This window comes from Hoplias malabaricus, chromosome 2 (assembly GCF_029633855.1).
Source record: "Hoplias malabaricus isolate fHopMal1 chromosome 2, fHopMal1.hap1, whole genome shotgun sequence".
Taxonomy (NCBI): Eukaryota; Metazoa; Chordata; class Actinopteri; order Characiformes; family Erythrinidae; genus Hoplias; species Hoplias malabaricus.
This window is the reverse complement of record NC_089801.1, coordinates 8,162,192-8,182,878: the sequence shown is the minus strand read 5'-3', so window position 1 is coordinate 8,182,878 and position 20,687 is coordinate 8,162,192. Positions and strand designations below refer to the sequence as shown.

At 43.8% G+C, this 20,687-nt stretch overlaps 1 protein-coding gene across 1 annotated transcript in view; it reads right to left on the bottom strand.

The window, feature by feature from the left end:
- eys (eyes shut homolog) overlaps window positions 1–20,687 on the bottom strand; it is a 313,091-nt gene that overhangs the window by 139,150 nt on the left and 153,254 nt on the right. The window contains 4 exon segments of the mRNA XM_066660060.1: window positions 4,305–4,518; window positions 5,614–5,738; window positions 8,619–8,743; window positions 15,975–16,174. Of these exon segments, the coding sequence (XP_066516157.1) occupies window positions 4,305–4,518; window positions 5,614–5,738; window positions 8,619–8,743; window positions 15,975–16,174 (664 nt within the window).

The window sequence follows — 20,687 nt, the reverse complement described above, 5'->3', positions numbered from 1 at the left end:
GCAAGAAGAATGGCTTCAAATCCCTCTGACCACTGTGCAGGACTTGTATATGTCATTCCCAAGACGAATTGACGCTGTATTGGCCGCAAAAGGAGGCCTACACCATACTAATAAATTATTGTCGTCTAAAACCAGGTGTTTCACTTTCATTGTCCAACCCCTGTATGTGTATGGTGGATATTTCTCAGCACCCATATAGCTGATAAAATGGAGAATGTGTGATTTAATGGCATGGCTGATCAGTGTGTATGCATATGGATGTAACTTTGTCTTCTCTCCTTGCTGGATTAACCATGTGGATATACTCAGTAAAGATTTATATATTTTTCAGTTATTTATTTGTAGCTTTGTTTACAGTGATTGAAAAAAAGAAAAAATCAAACTTATCAGACTTCAGAGATAATAAGTCTGATAATATCAGTATTTGATTTATGTGTTGCCTGTCACTTTTTGAACTTTACATTTGCTTATGTTTGTTTGTTGATATTGCTGCTGATATTAATATGAGAGTGAGTGAGAGAGAGCTGTACGAGAGAGAGAGCATTATGCAATGAGCACAATGAGTTGCTGTGGGAAATCAAGAGAAATCAGATAAAGCCGCGTGACATCAGCACTGGCATCGAGTCTTATTCAAGCATAACATGACTGAGAGACTGACACATTTACTCTTATATTATTTCTGCAGTTATCCTTTAAGCCGAAATGCTCCACTGGCTTTTAAAGATACCCCTTCCCTGGATGACTGGGAGAAAGCTGTCTCTGCAGAGCGTGGATCTTCAGCTGGAAAACGGAAGCGTGCTGAAGCTTCAAAGGGGGTGAAAATAAAATAATAAAACTGATGGGACTCATTATTGGAAACAATTAAATTAAAGGATTAAAGGATTTCTCCTCTCAGTAGGCAGCATGGAAGTCCATCCACTGCTGCAAAACCCTACTACAAACTACTATAAACCCAGCTGGAAAGAAAGAGAGCGAGTAACAATGTCTAAATGCAAAGCGTGAACAAACAGCATGTGACTTACATAATATAATGGTGCTTTGTCTCCACAAGAAAGAGGCGAGGACTCCTTGCTTTGGCTCATGTCCGTATGGAAAAATAATTACTTCATATTCAGTGAAAAGAGAACTTCTTGCTCTCGATTCACAAAGCACCCGGGCCAAGAGTGCAGCGCAGAAGCTTGAATGGGTTGAAAATAAAGTCCCCCAAATGGCTCCTGATGTGTACAATAATGCCATTAGGGCTTGAACATGAAAGAGTAAAACATGAAAAGCTAGGGCCAGTCAAAAATTTGCGCACACCTGAATGCTGAATGCACTTAAAGGGAATGTCTATGATTGTGGGTAATCGAAGTACTCTGGTTGTTTACATTTTGAGGCTAAGTGTCTGTGAGGGAGGACATGTACACATAAACAAACAGATCAAATAGTACACACACACACACACACACATACCTATATATATATCAGTGGCGGATGCTGGCCTTTCAAGGAGGGGAAGCTCAATTTCAGCCTACATCATAAAATGTGTCGGTTTATTTATACGTAAATTCTACCCTCCGTTCCTTTTTAAGAAAATGATCTGTGACCCTGTCGTACCAACAAGGCGTCTTTTCCAGGGACTTGACTAGTGTCCTCTCAATGGCCAGCAGAGCTAGGCTGCTTAAACGGCCTTGGCCCATGTGAAGTGTGTCCGCCTGTGCTCCCGTGGATCTTTACACCAAAGGATTGCTGATTCGCTCATTTTGCTGTCAATCAAAAAGGGATTCAGCCTCAGACAGATCATCCAATCATCATGCAGAAGCTGAGCGTCCGGGCCAGCCGAGGCCAGCCCACTGCCCCATAGACCCCCAGAGACGCTGAGCGTCCGATGGGTGGGACAAAGCCCAGCATTTATCCAATGACTCGTCTCGTTTCGCTGCACTTCGCTGCTTCGCTATTGAACTCTGTGGACGCTCAGCGTCCTCACTGTTTAAAGCACTGTGAAGCTGCGGGAATGATTGAGAGGAAAGCCGCGTCTTTACCAGTGATAAGAAGTTGATTCTGAACAAGCTGTAGTGCATATTTATTCAATGACATGTACACACAACAGTATATATTTGGTCACTTATTTTTTTACATTTTAGGGGAAGCTGAGCTTCCCTTGCAGTCTTAGAGCAATCTTTTCTTGGCAATGGTTAAAGCCGTTAGGAAGACAGAGGTGGTTACTTTTATTGTATTAATTATTGCTGTGGCTCCTAGTAAATATAATTCTGGGAATAGATGGATATTTATATTTAAGTAAGAAGTTAAGATATTGATAATTTCTTGCCAGAAGCGTTGTATAGGCATACAGTGCCACATGGTGTTGATGTAATTATCTGTGGTGTTCTGGGTGCAGTGTGGACAGATTTCATAATTGGTCAATCTTGTATGAGTTGCAGATTAGTGCTTGTGATCATATAGATATTATTTTTTACATATCTGTGTCCAGTATTCAGCACTGGGATTAATAGATAGGTCTATTTCCCATTGTTTAGTTGGAAATGTTGTTTTAGGGACAGAGTTTGGAACACATCTCCAGGGTTCTGGGGTTATTGATTCGAGCCCCACCATTGGTCACTCTCTGAGAGTTTGGTGTGGTCTCACTGTGTCTGCATGGGTTTCCCACAGTATGTTAGGAGGTGTATGGTGCAAAAAAAGTGTCCATATAGAACAGGAGGAAGAAAATGAATGAATGAATGAATGAATGAATGAATATCTGATTCTAAAGGCAAAGGAGCAAGAATATTTTTTTTTAACCACCAAAATGTGGCAAATTATTTTACATTTTCTAAAAAATAGGACGAAGGATCAAATTGCTGTGTAGTACATTGGGTGGGTCACTCCCATGGAGGCGACTATGTTCGAAATGTTTAGAACAGAATCTCTGATATATGGAGGCCACCAGGTGTCACTGTACTTGATATGTCATAACACGAGGAACAATCACTGGAGTGGACGACTGATTGCTCATATAATTTGACTGAGAAATAGAGAGACGCTGAGTGGAGATTAGAGACAGAGCTGGAAGTCACTGACTGGTTTGGGAAGTCAATGCTGAATATTGATCCTAGCTTGTTTCTTAAAAACTGTGGTTTTGAATGTTAGGATGCTGTGTTGTCCATCTGATGATTATGAATTGTTGTAGAATTTAAAACCTTATTTGAAACTTCATACAAAACATAAAATTAGATAAAATACAAATGACAGCCCTAGTATTTTAGGATTAAAACATAGCACTGTAAACTAACCTAAGCGCTGGTGGAGGACCTGGCTCTGAGTAAACTTTAGTGGAGAAGGAATAAGGGTCTGAAGCTGGTCATGATTTAAACCCCTTAGTTCCAAAAAAGGTTTAATCATATGGTGACATTCTACATAACTGTGTGCTTCCAACTTTGGGGCAAGTCTTATTAAAGTCCCTGCGATTAAAGTGAAAAGTGAGCTCCATATAGAAATGGTCTGCCAAGACTGATGGGGAAGACCTTGACTCTACAGCAACTGCACCTCATGTACCTTCTGTTTCTGTGGGAGAAAGCCTGAGCAGGCGGAGGAAACCCACGTAGACAAGGGGAGAACACAACCGACTCCTTGCAGACAGTGACCTGAGACCCTGGAGCTATGTGGTAGCTGCACTCTGTCGGCCCCAAATGAGTATTAATTGTCATTAATTATTGTCAGAAACATGCACCTCCTCAACATTTTTACAACATGTTGAAATATAAACATCAAATATTTATTAATTTGCTACTGATATGAGCTAATTAAACTTTTAAACTGTAAATGCAGTGATTAATGCTGATATTATATAGTCTGTGTAATTGTTATTGAAAGTATTTCCTGTTTTCAGTCTAATAAAGCTTAAAGGAAAATGTACTAATTATTGCTTTCTGGTTTTGTTTAAACCCCTATACTGTCACTTTTCTGGAACTGGGTTGGCACAGGGTAGTAATATACTCTGAATTTGAGTGTGTGTGTGTGTGTGTGTGTGTGTGTGTGTGTGTAATATATCATATTACATGCACCAAACCCTGTTTACAGATTGACATTGTGGGGACTTCTCTTCCTAGTGGGGATTACCAGCTGGTCCCCACAATGTCAGTAATGTGAAGGCATGTTTTAAGGTCACATTAGGGTTAGGGTTAAGCTAGTAGTACTCATGAAAGGTTAACGATAACTCTCCACCAAATGAATGGAAGTCTATGTAACATCCTCACAATGCACAAATACAAGACGTGTGTGTGTGCATGGGTTTATGTGCTACATACACATGTAAATCCCCTGCCTACCTGCTGGCTGTTCAGTATCTAGCAGGTCATCCAGTGGTGGTGGAGTGAATGGAGCACTGAGGATGGTGGGAGTAAAGCCCCACGGAGGAGGGGTGGCGATTACATCTGTCTCCGTGGCAACACAGCTGACACTGTTGATGCCGTCCACGCAGGAGAAGCCGTCAGGGCATGGCCGGAGCAAGCAGTCATCATAATTATACTCACAGTTCCTGCCCTGCGGTCCGAAAACACAGCACTGAGAGACTGACCGGGGAAAGGGGGGTGGGGGATGCTTTCAGTGTGAGACAGCTGAGAGAGGCTGTGACATAAGCGCAGCTTTTAGACACCACACTGTTTGATACTAAAATTACACATCACATGTCAGCGAGGGAAGCCATTTCTGCCTCCGTTCAGATGCTTCTGGCCGCAAAAGGGAGGGGGATCTCTAGGGTATTGCCCCTTTCTAACTGCTGCGGTAATGATAACAGCAGAGGGCAGGGTCATCTGTATTTATTCACCCTTGACATTTTTTGGCAGAGATGCTGCATAAAAACACTTTTATGGCCGAATGTTTGTGGACACGTGTCCAGCTGCTCACCCACAATTCCTTCTGAAATGAAAGGTATTAACAGCACTGGGTTTGAACGGTGGAATTCTAGTGAGTACCTCCTGGATACCTGGAGTGGTGTTTGTGACCCAGAAGTGGTGGCTCAACACCATCAAATCCTCACAGAGTTTTCCCAGACAGGGGACACAAACCTATTACTACCCTTCATTTCCGAAGAAATGTTGGATGAGCAGACGTCCACAAATTTTTGGCCATAGCTTTGGTCAAGGCCTGGTGAAAAGTGACCAAAAATGTGAATGCAACAGTAAAATAAAGGAAACCTTAATTTTAACCTTAAAATTACAGCTATAACATCACTATGAAGCTCCACTGAGATTAAACACAGAAGAGTCATTGCTACTCTGGGCTCAGCACTGCAGAAAATGCACTAACTTTAAAAAAGGCTACGAAACCTCCACTGTAGGGGCAGCCCAGGTGCAAATATACCAATATACCAATATACCTGTGTTCCTTTAACAAACAGAGGACACAACATCCCTGCTAATGTGCGGACATTAGAATTCCAGAGGAGTGCAAATCTTGAATCTAGCTAAACAATTAGCTTTACATGTGGCAGCAGGGGCAATTAATGCAAACGCCTGCAGCTGCGCTGACCCCAGGACATGCAGGACCCCCACCGCTCTCAAGACTTATCTATGTTGAACAGACAATATCCCGCAAAGTCCCAGAAATCCCGCCAATAAACATTAATATACAGCTCACCACAAACCCGGGCTGACAGAAACAGGTGTAGCCATGGCCCGGTTCGTTCTGGACACACATCCCCTGGTCGCACGGCTGCGGCAGGCACTCATTAATGTCATCCTCACAGAGCAGACCTGTCCAACCTGCCACAAAGAAGATGTTAGAAAAAGAAAGGCAAGGAAAAAGAAAGGAGGACAAACACAGAGTGGCATGGCGGGAACGCACCCCACCAGTCAACCCCCCCACCCCCACCCCCCCAACCCCAACTCGCTCATCCCTTATCTCTCATTCTTTCTCTCTCTTTCATCTACTTTCTCTTGTCTATCTCAACCTTGGAAGGAATGCTGACTCTCTCTCTCTCTCTCTCTCTCTCTCTCTCTCTCTCTTTCTCTCTCTCTCTCCTCCCTTCTACTTCCATTTGTCTCTATCTCTTTCTCGTTTTCCTCTTTATCTCTCACCCACTCGCATTCCTTGTCTTCCACTGTTTTCCCTTTCCTTCCACATTTCTTTCTCCTTCTGTTTTTGTCTCAATTCCCTATATCCCCTGTCACTTTCTCCCTATCTACCTTACTCCATTTTCCCTACTTTTGCCCTCTCTCTCTCTCTCTCTCTCTCTCTCCCCCATCATGACTGTTATATGTTTTTTTGAATGTGAAGAGAAATAAAGTTGTAGGTTGAAGTTACAATTTAATTCTCTTTCTCTCTCTCATACTCACTTTCTCTTCCCTGTACACCCCCCCCCCCACATCCTTCTCCCTGTACATCTCCCCCTCTCTCTCACTATCCTACACACACTTTCCCTCTCTCTAGCTCTTCCTCCATCACACTCACTCCTTCTCTCTCCCTCTGTCTCTCTCTCTCACACACAGTCTTTCCTCTCTCCCACCCTCTTTCTTTGAAAGTGAATATCAATGGAGTTACTCCACATTGATTTGCTTCGTCTCTCTTCTCAGGCGCATATGCATTCGCAAAAGAACTTGGGGGAAGAGGGTGGGGGGAGAATACATTTTAATGCTCTTGCAGGATTGAGTCTGTCTCTATAGCCTTAGAGAGTGAATCACTCCCAGGGGAGGGTGTGGCGAGGCTTGTTTTTTTTTTTTTTTCATCCTACACAGAGGCCTTTTATTCTCCTTCAGTGTTCTTACTATGAAGAAAACAATGCAAAAAAAATGAAGCAGCTATGACCCCACATGAATGTTTATTAAAATGACAACGGCAGGGTCACACTGCATCTATAATATCCAAACTCCTTCCTCCGGGTGCTCCGGTTTCCTCCCACAGTCCAAAAACACACGTTGGTAGGTGGATTGGTGACTCAAAAGTAGGTGTGAGTGTGTGTCACCCTGTGAAGGACTGGCGCCCCCTACAGGGTTTATTCCCGCCATGCACCAATTGATTCCAGGTAGGCTCTGGACGCTTACAGATAATGAATGAATGAATGAATGAATGTATATTTTTCACACTTGCTGAGACCAAAGCCACTGGTCACTAAAATTAAACCAGAGCAAGTGCTACAGCTACAGTACATACGTAACTGAGTGAACGATTTATTAATTCATACTTCCCTGAAATCAAACCATTATTAAACAGGGGACGTTTATCCCTCAGTGTATCACTCTGCTCTAAAGGTGTGTTCTATTAACCATTCAAGTATCACCATTAAGAAGTATCACGTGAGAGAAACAGCTCTAGAGCATAAAGTAAGTAGCTAACTCATGCACAGAAAAATGTTTGTGTTGCTTGGCAACAGTCCAGACCAAACCAGTTGCGGAACTATTCATGTGGGTGGATTAAATAAATGATAAAGTAATGAACTAATCATAATTTGGTGCGACAGGACAGCGGTCTTGTGCCTAAAACTCAATCACGGCTGTGCCACTCTTGTGTCATATTAAAACGAGTGGTTGGATAGTATAGTGGATAACACTGCTCACCATCACACAGCAGATCTAGGTTTGGTTCTTAGCTTGAGCAGGAATACCACACTATTCCAAAAAGAGTCCAAGGACAAGACTCCTAACACTACATTCAGCTACATCTGTAACGTGAACAGAATAATCGCTGGCCTTGTGGTGTAGCTGCGATTGGCTGCTGGTTTATTAGAGGTGAGTTTACAAGTGCAAGTAGTGCTGTGTTTGTATCTGATGTTGAGATGGAATGAGCTGTCTTATTTCCCCATTACTGTATCTCCATTCCTACTCCTCCAGAATCCTCCAGAACAGGACAGGAGCTGTAGGAAGGGAGTGGCAGGACAAGAGCAACAGCCAAAAATATTTGGATCTAAACTCTGTGAACTCACAAGAGGTCTGAGGCAACTTCCTTAACTTCACCCCATGTGTCCTTTTGATTTTTCCACGGCTTCTATTTATTTTTGAGTCTACCTACCTCTTCCTCACTGGTCCATTGACTCAGACTTATGGACTCCTCCATAACACGGTAATAAAGCTTCTCTGCACTTGATAACAGCAGTTGTTAAAAGCACCGTACAAATAAATCTGCACTGAATTGAAATCGGGAGTGAGCAATGAGGCTTGTAATATGAATTCACTCTACACTGCAATGGCATACTGCAATACTTAGGATATCACATATCTTTAAAAATCCACATAGAATCAATTAAACCATTATTGGTGTGGGCAGACTGTGGTTAAATTTGTCCATGTAGTCCCCATGAAGACATGACTAATAATGAAGGCAAGAAGACACGTGAAATCCAATCTGATTGGTCAAAGTGAGTCACATGTTCAGAGATCAGTTTGGACACCACATAAAAACGTGGCTTGAAAACAAATAGAAAAGGTCAGATTCCATGCGGCGGTGTCTATAAAACCCTGTCTATATTGAAACATTTGTATAATTTCCCTGCCGCCTGATGAAAGTGTTAGCTGGTCGACCAGTTCAAAGCCAGCTCAGCAGGACAGTGGTGAACACAGGAATGAAAATGCAAATGAAGGTCAACTTCACGAGGCTCGCTGTAGGAAACGTGTCTCTTTGACCAGGAACTGAAGTAAATGATGGCTCACCTGGTCGACAGTGGCACTGGTAGCCGTTGATGAGGTCTTCGCAGATGGCTCCATTAAAGCAAGGCTCTGAGCAGCATTCGTTTACATCCACTTCACAGAAATCTCCTGCAAAACCTGCTGGGCACCTACAAGAAAAAGACAAAGCTTTTTATGAATCCTGTATTCTTCACTGACCATAGACTAACAATTAGACTGTTGTCCACCTATTGCTCTGCATACATCGTTAGCCCCCTTTCACCCTGTCCTTCAATGGCCAGGACTCCACAGGACCACCACAGAGCAGGTATGACTTGGGTGGTGGTGGATCATTCTTAGGGTTGCTGCGACACTGACATGGTGATGGTGTTGGTGTGTGTTGCGCTGGTATAAGTGGATTTTTAAACACTGGCCCACCCTGTCGAGACTGTAGCTCTGCTGTTGCTGCAGTTGGTGTAGCCCCTCATCATTGGACACAGGACGCTGCAAACAGGAAGCTGTTGGCTGGATATTTTTGGTTGACACACTATTCTCAGTCCCGCTGTGACTCTGAGGAGTGTAAAAACTCTAGCAGCACTGCTGTGTCTGATCCACTCATTCTTTGTTAGCCAAAGTGGCAACAGATGGACTACAGTCTAGTTGTAGAACTACAAGGTGCACTTATATGGTCAGAAAAGGTGATAAAACAAATAATAAGTAATAAAAAATAATATTCTGGCTGGTTGGTGTATATGACCTAACACCTCAGCCTCATTAATACGATATTATGAAGTTATTCAGCCATTAATTTCTGTGAGAGAAAATATATTTGAAATATTTTTTTCAACTTGTCATGCCATAGCCTTGAGCCTGCCAGGAAAAGCAAAATATTCAAACAGAAGAAGGGGGTGGGGAGGAATGAATGGGAGACATATGGTCATGGAAGCTTGTGTAAAGTGTACGTTGCAGATGGTGCTCAGGCTGAGATACACCTCATTAGCGGAAAGTTTGTCGGAAAACAAGGAATGTTAAGGCAGCCTCATGAAAATTATTAAGATGGGCTTCAATTATATGAGAACACATGGGCTCTGTCAGAATAAGGGCTCCATTACGTCCAGAATGAAAGTATCTCTAACCGTGTCGAGTCAATGACGGACATTTTGTCCAGATTGTGAGGCATATTTTCCCCGTACTTACACAAGGTACGCTGAGGAGAATTGCTTCTGTTCACGCTAATGACTTACTTCAACAGCTCCTATATAAGTATTATTATTATCTCAGTATTATGGCCAATCCCATTCCATTTAAGCCTATCACTATGTTGTGCCTTGGGATAGGGTGTCTCTATTCTTGTTGAGATAAGGCAGAAAGTTAAAGCTTAGCGCTAAGCTAAGTGTTATGTATGTCCAGTGAATCACAGGGAAGAAACCAAATGACCAAAAGGACCCACAAATGTGAAAATTTTCTCTTTTAAAAACTACGACAACTATGGTATTTTCTTACTTTAATATAGTTTCAATGTATTATGACCATTCACTTAGCACAATAACAATCCCTACTTATCTTAGCATTAGCCTCCGCCTCTTTGTTCTCTATGCCCTTCTTGTGACAGTAAGAAATTGTTTTAATCACTACACCCAGCTACAGCTAGATCCAAGTAGCAATATGACAATCGAAAATTGGGGTTGAACGATATGGCCAACATTTATATCACAATATTTTTCTTAGTTTCTATTGATACGATATAATTCCAATATTGATATGAACATTAAAAACAACCCAGAATAATTGCCAGGAAAAACAAGAAACATGACATCACTGACAAACCTAAACATCTTGGCTTTGTCAATATTAATATTTTTAAACTGATTTTAAAATTGAGTGTAATGAACTGAAGCAGTACCCTGTATGTCAGTCAGTGACTGATGCTGTGAATAATTGGATTTAAAAATCATAACGTTGTTATTGAGAGAGTTTATATTGCCATATACACTGCTCCCAAAAAAATTAAAGGGAACACTTAAACAACACAATGTAACTCCAAGTCAATCACACTAATATCCATGTTTCTGCGCAAACTGTCAGAAACAGATTCCATGAGGGTGGTATGAAAGCCTGACGTCCACAAGTGGGGCTTGTGTTTACAGCCCAACACCGTGCAGGTCGATTGGCATTTGCCAGAGAACACCAAGATTTGCAGATTTGCCAGATCTTCACGGATGAGAGTAGGTTCACACTGAGCACATGTGACAGAGTCTGGAGAACTTTCTGCTGCCTGCAACATCCTCTAGCTTGACCAGTTTGGCAGTGGGTCAGTAATGGTGTGGGGAGGCATTTCTTCGCACAGCCCTCAATGTGCTAGCCAGAAGTACCCTGACTGCCATTAGGTACTGGGATGAGATCCTAAGACCCATTGTGAGACCATATGCTAGTGCACTGGGCCCTGGGTTCCTTCTGATGCATGACCATGCTAGGCATCATGTGGCTAAAGTACGTCAGCAGTTCCTGTATGATGAAGGCATTGATGCTATGGACTGGCCTGCCCCTTCCCCAGACCTGAATACAATCTAGCACATCTGGGACATCATGTCTCGTTCCATCCACCAACGGCTCGTTGCACCAAAGACTGTCCAGGAGTTAACTAATAATTGAATCCAGGTCTGGGAGAAGATCCCTCAGGAGAACATCCACCACATCATCAGGAGCATTCACAGGCATAGTAGGGAGTTCCTACACATGGAGGCCACAGACACTACTGAGCCTCATTTTAACTTGTCTTGAGGAATGTCCACTGATGTTGGATCAGCCTGTAATTTGATTTTCCATGTTTGAGTATGATTCCAAACCCAGGCCTCCATGGGATAATAATTTTGATTTACATTGATCATCATGTTATTTTGTACTCAACGCATTCCACTATGTAATGAATAAAGATTTTTGATCTGGAATGTTTCATTCATTCACCGCGACCTTGAAATGGACAAGCGGAAAAGAAGATGAATTAATATAATTCATAATTTATATATATATTTATCCAGCCATATTTGAAAATAAGGGGTAGGGGTAAAAGTGTTTGAGCCTTTTCACCAAATTCATCTACACCAATAAAAACCAAGAATCCAGGGGGTTTCCTCCTTTAGAAGTAGGGACATTTCTGTACAAATCTGACTGAATGCATCCATAACCACTGGTGAAATCAAGTACTGGCGTAGGATGATTAGTTGTGGAGCACTAACAAGGATGGGGCACCATCTCCATTCACAGTCCATTCCTGGAGGGCTTTATACCCTTCTGGTCCACACTCTGTATTGGGCATGGTGACCTCAGGCTCATGTACAGCTGCTCACAGTGGATACACCAGTAGCTGAATTCTACAAACCTCTATTTACAGTGCAGCTAAAGCCCCAGTGAGTTAAAGTTCAGGCACATTGCGAGCACATCATATGTCGGGACACTAATGTTTTGGGCTTTGTCTCCTCATGTACGTACAGGCCCTTAGTGTCAGCTTGGCTCCAAAGGGAATGAGTATTGGCCACCTTGTTGACCTCAGGCACAACAGTCACCCTCCAACAGACACATTGACATCTAAGGTCATGGGTACCAGAGACCCAGGGGCAACAGTTCACAGAGTGGAGGACATGAGAAGGATCAAGAGGTCAAGACCTTTCCTCTCACTGGACTTGAACATAGATAACTTTGTCTTGTTAAGTCAAGCTCTCCTAAACATGGTCTGAGGGCTAATAAATAATAAGCGGTGAAGAACATGACGTGAGCTGATGGATCTGAGACACTTGAAACATGAATGTGCTCTGAATCTAGCTGGAATTCTGGCCTGGTCTCGATCAAGAGGCTACATTTAGGTTTTGGTGAAAGAAACAGAAGCCTGTTTTAATAGCATTTGTAATGCAAATTAAATGCATTAGTGCAGAATTAACAGAATTAACACAGTCGGTATAATAACCACCTTTATGGCTGTTAAATATTGCGGTTAAATAGAGAACACTATATTTTGGGTGTAACTAATTGAGGATAAACATATCAGACACAGTATTTTCAACAGCATTATAGGAGCTTGAAGGAGAAATGCAAATTTAAAAGTGCCTTGATTTTCCTTAAAAATATTTCACCCCCAGGGTTCACCTATAAATGCTTTGCAAGCAATAAATATTGAGTTTGTAACTGTGCCTTTAAGATACACAGAGATTATCTTGCTCTAGTTGTCTGCTTGGTTTTGGGCCTCAGTTTAGAAGCAGGCTCAAATACTCTTTATAACTTCAACATGAATGGGCAGGGCTAAATGGCTAGAGGTTAATCCAACGTCTTTGGGTTATTGAAAAGTGCTTTATAAATGCCATTTATTATTATTATTATTAGAGGCTGAATAAGAAGATTTTTGTACCATCAGAAATATAAAGAATTCAAAGCCGAAATCACCTTACAGCTTCATTTCTTTATATGGACTGTAAATATTTTGAGTCATTAATGATGTTTGTAAACTACACTGTCCAAAAAATATTACCTGCACAAGAACACTTATGTTTGTTTAAGGTACGAATCATGTGAAAAAATACTTTTATTCTTTACAAAATACAGCAGTGGTCTTAAAGTACAGTAGTGGAAATTGAATGTATGTTATCTTTCTCTAGCTTTTCATAATGTAACGATTATAAACAGAAAAAATACACAAAGTCTGGTGTTTAATTGGAAACTATGAAGTCGGTTCATAATAATATGCAATTAAAATATGGTTAAAAGAACTACAATTTAAGGGCGGTCCAGGGGCCTGGAGGTTGTGGGTTCGATTCCCGCTCCGGGTGACTGTCTGTGAGAAGTTGGTGTGTTCTCCCTGTGTCCATGTGGGTTTCCTCCTGGTGCTCCGGTTTCCTCCCACAGTCCAAAAACACACGTTGGTAGGTGGATTGGCGACTCAAGTGTGTGTGTGTTGCCCTGTGAAGGACTGGCGCCCCTTCCAGGGTGTATTCCTGCCTTGCGCCCAATGATTCCAGGTAGGCTCTGGACCCACCGCGACCCTGAACTGGATAAGCGCTGAAAGAGAATACTACTATTTACCACTGTGGGTCTCACAACAGAGAGTGAAAGATACCATCCCTGTGACTGAGAGTGAAAAGGAACGTCATTTATTATAAACAACCACGATTGTTCAACATGACATTTAATCATGGTCACCTAGGTGGAGGACCCACTCTATGGAGCATAAACTACTTTGCTCATGGACTTCAATGTGGTAAAAAGGACTGATTGTTACTTTAAGACTTTTGCAGAAGTACCTGCAGTTAAACTGGAGCATGTTTGCAGCCCAGCGTGACGTCTGAGATCAGGGGAGAATTCACAACATGGAGGATCAGAAGGGTCGGCGGTGCAGCTTGTACAGTACTACATAAACCCTGTCAATATTGACACAGCTTATGTAGCACATGGAAGAGAAATAGCAGGCAAACTACAAACAGTGATGAAACAAAGTGATGCTTTTTTCCCCCCCTAAGTACCCCCAGGGCTTTCGGGGAGCTGTTGCTAGGCGCCTGTCTCGCAGTGGAGCCTACAGCAAGTTAGGAATGCAGAGAAAAAGTAGTCTATAAGAGCACTCAAGTATCTTCAGTAAGTTACTTCATAATTAACAGAGAACTCGTCCTCATACTGGTTGTGTAGTCCTAATGAACTAGGAAGCAAGTGTCTGAGGCTTCAGGCCCAAGGCTTTGATGACTACTGGCACACCAGTGTTTAGAAAGGCACATAATTAACACCCTTTTACTGACAAAAAAGTTGGTTCCTTACAACCCAACTTTTACTGATTATATTCCCCAGATTCCCACAGCATCCTTTGTTTCAGCTCAGCACTGGAATTATTCTAGTCTTCATATTAATACATCATGTAGCCTCTTTCTGCAGCCCCTCCAAGTGGCTGCCATTACTTAGTTCTCTGTTAGTAACCAGTATAGTTAACTAGTTACCATATGTAAAAAATTGTGATTAAAGCTGAAAATTACTAGATTATTTTTGTATTCGAGCCAGAAACATTTTGAAGAACAATACACATGAATAGGTATATAATTAACATATCCGTTGTTTTGATGTTTACTTGGAACAAACGAGGGATCACACCAAACCATGCTCTGAGTGAGTGGTCACAGTGTCTCCAAAATTAATGACTGCACATTTATTCACGGATTTTATACAGAAAACATGACATCACACAAGAAGCTTTGATTTATTGCACTCTATGCAGCATGAACATGCACACACGGTGACTCCTCTATCATCAAGTTATGCCAATAAAAAAAAAAAATGTGCCTGTCAAATTTCATTCCACTGCTGTGGGTGCAGAACCAGGTTTTTTTAGATTCAGTGGATGAATATATCACGAGTAGACTTGCTATAAAAACCGGACACACAGATAGGTTACCTAACATAAGCTATCTACAGTATAATCAATGTAAGCCATGATGGTCGCAACTAAATTGGTTAGTGCAGTACAGTAACTAAAACCCTAACTAAACTCTAAAGCCCCCCCAGGCACTGGTGTGTGGAGCAGAGGTACTATTTTCTAAAGTGACGGTACAACGTCCAATATCTCTGGCATGAGGTACAAGGGCAATTGTGATATACAGATACATGGTGAACTACATGGTGTACATACTAACATACACTATGTAGTTGACAATGTAGTGTAGAACAATAAAAACATATATATTTACAGTACGGAAAAAATATCATTTGTAAAGGCCATCTCTGTTCATCTTGGAAACGGCTAGCGTGATTATAGCTCAAAATCCAATCTTCAGTTTTCCCTACATAATAAACTGAACACTAACTCAGTGTTTAAAAAGGGTTACTCCTATCCACTAAAAGCAGTATGTAATGCAACAAGGGCAGGAACCATTCCACCATGAGCCATTATGTACGAAAGTAAATGAGTGTCAAGGGCCATTTGGAAATAGGTAGACTAGTCTCTGTCTGCCCATTTAACTAACCATCATGGCTGGCAAATGGCAGGCAGCACTAGAGCTTGGTTAATTTGTTGGTCTGGTCTTAAGGGAACAAAATCAATCCCCCGAGGATATTGTATTATGCCTAAAAGAGTATAATGAGGGAGCACTGGGAGTGTTTGCTTCTGTTTTTGACTTGAACACACTCAAACGATCGCAGCCCAGCAGCTGCTTCATAATCATGGCTCTGGCAACCCAGCAGACCTCTAATTGGAGGGAAAAGCGGAGGATAGATTGGGATAGATGCTCCTCTCTCAAAGGCCGAAATTAAGATGATACATACAAACCCGTGATTAAACATGACTGCGGCTAAGGCCAGATGTTTTCAGACTGCAGGCAAAAGCAATTATGGCCTTTTCTTAATCAGCAATTCAAGAGATGCCAACTGTGGCTTCACCTGCATGTAAAATTGGATCCTGCTCCGTCCAGGCAAGTCCCGCCGTTAAAGCAGAGGGAGAAATTCGCAGGCTTCTGCAGACACACGTTTAAGTCCATCTCACACTGTTTACCGCTGTAGCCCTCGGTGCAGATACAGGCATATTTGTCCACGAGGTCCACACAGGAGCCCCCATTCAGACAAGGCCGGGATTCACAGTCCTGAAACAATTGGAAACACAAGATATCAGTGTGAGAATTAGACCTCTATTCACTAACGTGTCCCTACATCATGTTAGAGCAATAAGAGGTTGAGTTTGGCAGGAATCCCATTGGTTGTACACCCCTCTGTTCAACACTTGGCACTGGGCTAGGCAACCGTGTAGAGACACCTCATAATGAGTAAATTCAGCTGCTTTTTAAGTGCACTCACTATGAAACCAGACACAGTTGTGATCACACAGTTTGTATTATCTCTCTACAAGAAAGCACAAAACGAAATGGATTGTTAAGGAGCTGCTACACATGGTGACTCTAGGCCCATAGGGGGCTAGAGGGGTGTTAGCGGCAGTCATGAACCACAGCTAATCATCTAATATCAGTACATTGCACAGCAAGCAAACGAAAGAGATACATATTACTTGTAATAATCAAACATAAGCAATTTTGTATTAGTATATATGGATTCTCATCTACAAAAGGGGGGGACTAGAGAACATCTGGCCAAGAAAGAAAGAAAAAAAACACTGAAGATATGCTGGTTTTGCTGGTGATTAGCATGTTAGCTTCCTTTACTGTTACTAGCATATCAGCCTCCAATTACATGCTAATTTACAGTACAGACATTCTAATTATGTATATAACATATTTTATATCCAGTTTTTGACATCATTTAATGTTAAATGAGTGCAAAACTCCCACTAATCCACTGTTTTTTCCCCCGTTTTTTACAGCAGCCTGATAAAATTAGGGCCTTAATTCTAATTAATCCCTCCCCCTCAATCTAATAATGAATTAATGGGGAAACATTGGAGGTGCATCCTATAGAATGAGTCATTAGGTGAAAAAGGCAAAGAGTTAACGATTTACTCCTTAGGAAGTATGTTGTAGTCGGTGTAAAGCAGCCTATTGTTTCATCTCCAGGGGACATTTGAGGCTGTAGTGAAGTTTGAAATCAATTACAGCATTAGAGCAAGCACTTGCCTTCTAATCAGGAACGTGTACAGTGCTTTGGTGACGCTTTAGCTCACTTACACTGCTTTTATCGCAAAGTCAATACGGTTTAAAGCTGGATAAAGCACGTCATTCAAGTCCGCAGCCCTTGGGTTATGATGCATTATCCCCAAGGCCGGTATTGACAGTGGGTAATGATGAATCATGACATTGTATAATTACTACAGCAATGGTGGTTAGAATGTCCACTAATGTAGAAGTGTCCACTGAGAGGACTGGTGTAATATATGAGTGAAGGGTGTTGTGTAGTGGGTAACTACACATCATTCCACACAGTTGGTCAGGTTTCAAATCCTTATGCTGATAAAAGTCCTTGGGCTAGAGTCCTAACAATACGAGAGTTTACCAAATGCTGTAAAAGGCTTTCAATAGAACGTGGTAACTGAGTTTTAAATGGTCTTTATAAAAGAAGCAGCAAAATATGACAGCTGGTACCGCTCACGGCCATCCTTTACCAGATCTCAGCCGTTAAATGACATCCCGAAGCAAAGGGCAATGGATTACCCCTCTTTCTTTGTTTCAAGAGATTACAGCCTTCAATTTTCTGTCAAAGAAGTTCAAACGAACATAAGCCTCCAATAGATTTGACCTTTTCATCTTCACATCTTTCAGTGTCTGAGAGTTTAGAGCAGAAACCTGGGCCAGATGTCATCTCTCAACACAGACAAGAGTCTGTAGACCAGCCTCGTAATTAGGGTCTTCATCTACTTCACAATGTACCCCACAGCGGACACGAGTATGAATACACAGCTTGTATACTCAACGCTTGCTGGCTTATGAACAGTTACCTTGCATCTACACTCTATAAAACTGTCTGTTTTATCAGCTCTACTGAATGTTAGCTTGGAATGTGGACAGTGAGAGCAAATACAAGGTAGGCGTTACTAATCCAGTGATCTTTTAGGTTATATTTCACACAGAAAATCCTGAAAAGAAATGGGCTGCTTTGGAGCATCTGCATATGAGCCTAAAGTTACCATGTTCAGTGCCAAGTGTGGGCTAGAGGGTCATAACGTTCTTCCTTAAAGGGACTCTATCTATTATTTTTATTTATTTATTTTTTGTCTCTGGAGTTCCCCCTAGTTTTTTAAATCTTTACAGCATTTTACTGCAATCAAAGGAGTGTGTGTGGGGGGGTCTACCCTCCTCCAGTTGTTACATTGTGCAGTTTCTGCGGTTCTAAGTCAGTAGTAGTGTCAGGAGTGAGGGGCGGATTGAGGGAGGCGGACGCATTCGCTAAAACACGGGAATTTAATATAAACAAAACAACGATACTAAAACAGGAAATAAACAAACAAGGAGCCAAACAAGCTAAATAAAACAAAGGAAACTGGACAGGGAAAACAGGACAGACGGACGAAAAACGACACGACGAAAAAGGAGAAGAAACGGGGAAACTCTAGAGACAGACGGACAGACTAAATACCGTGACCAACAAAACACAGGATAAAGGGGAAATGTACGACAAACGGATGAGAGACAAGAGGGCTTAAATACTCACACAAACGAGACGCACCTGAGACAGATAACGAGAAGGACGGGTTAACAGATGACACGGACGAGGAGGCGGAGACCAGGACATAAACAAAACAGAGCCATGTGCAAATAAAGCACATGGCGGGGACAACAGACTGACAGGACGAAGGCGTGACAGATGCCCCCCCCAAGAACGCGCAACTCCTGGGCGCGTACTCCTAAACCCCCCAGGAGCTGGCACAGGAGAGGGCACGAAAAACAAGACAACAAACCAACGGGTGACAGAACTCAGGACAGGACGGGAACAGACACAGGAGCTGGGGACACGACAGGACCGAATATACTAGACGGGACATGGGACATGACAGGAGACTGACAAAGGGGAGCCACAAGAGACGAGAACGGACTGGACAGGACAGGAGTGGACACATGGGAATTGACGGGAGACTGGACTGGAGACAAGACAGGGGAATGAACGTGGGACGGATACGGAGACTGGACACGTTTGGGGACAGAAGACTGGACATGGACAGGTGACAGGACAGGGGACTGGAATGGAGACGGGACTGATGACAGGACTGAGTGCTGAGACTGAACGGGAGCAGAGACTGGTGACAAGACACTGGACAGGATAGGAACATTAGACTGGACAGAAGACAGGACAGGTGACATTACACTAGACTGATACGGAGACTGGACATGACCAACTGGGGACTGGACATGAGACAGGACAGAGGGTTGGAACGGGGACTGAACAGGACTAACAGGGGACTTGACAGGAGACGGGACTTGAGACAGGACCGATGGTTGAAACGGTGACTGGAGAGGAGACGAGACTTGAGACTGCACAGGGGGTTGAAACAAGGACTGGACAGGAGACGGGACATAGGGTTGAAATGGGGCCTGGACAGGACTAACAGGAAACTGGACTGGACTAGGTAGGGGAACAGGGACCAAGACGTTTACGGGGACAGACATGAATACAGTAACAGGGACTGGGACAGACACAAAGGCAGACACGGATACAGGGACAAGGACAGAGACGGGAACCAGGACAGGGACAGACAAGGGAACCAAAATAACAGGGGGGTGCCCAGGACTGGCTAATGTCTGTGGGGCAGTCTGAGGAACCAGCCTGGGCACAGTTCTGGGGATCGGCCCTGAAGTCCTACGGGCCGACCTACGGACATGGACAGGAGCGGCGGGTGCCGCCATCGTCACGGGGACAGGAGCGGCGGGAGCCGCCATAGTCACGGGGACAGGAGCGGCGGGAGCCGCCATAGTCACGGGGACAGGAGCGGCGGGAGCCGCCATAGTCACGGGGACAGGAGCGGCGGGAGCCGCCATAGTCACGGGGACAGGAGCGGCGGGAGCCGCCATAGTCACGGGGACAGGAGCGGCGGGAGCCGCCATAGTCACGGGGACAGGAGCGGCGGGAGCCGCCATAGTCACGGGGACAGGAGCGGCTGGAGCCGCCATAGTCACGGGGACAGGAGCGGCGGGAGCCGCCATAGTCACGGGGACAGGAGCGGCGGGTGCCGCCATAGTCACGGGGACAGGAGCGGCGGGTGCCGCCATAGTCACGGGGACAGGAGCGGCGGGTGCCGCCATAGTCACGGGGACAGGAGCGGCGGGTGCCGCCATCACCGAGACAGGGGAACCTGCAGCGACGTCGTCCTCGGAGGCAGGGGAACCTGCAGCGACGTCGTCCTCGGAGGCAGGGGAACCTGCAGCGACGTCGTCCTCGGAGGCAGGGGAACCTGCAGCGACGTCGTCCTCGGAGGCAGGGGAACCTGCAGCGACGTCGTCCTCGGAGGCAGGGGAACCTGCAGCGACGTCGTCCTCGGAGGCAGGGGAACCTGCAGCGACGTCGTCCTCGGAGGCAGGGGAACCTGCAGCGACGTCGTCCTCGGAGGCAGGGAAGCCTGCAGCGACGTCGTCCTCGGAGGCAGGGAAGCCTGCAGCGACGTCGTCCTCGGAGGCAGGGGAACCTGCAGCGACGTCGTCCTCGGAGGCAGGGGAACCT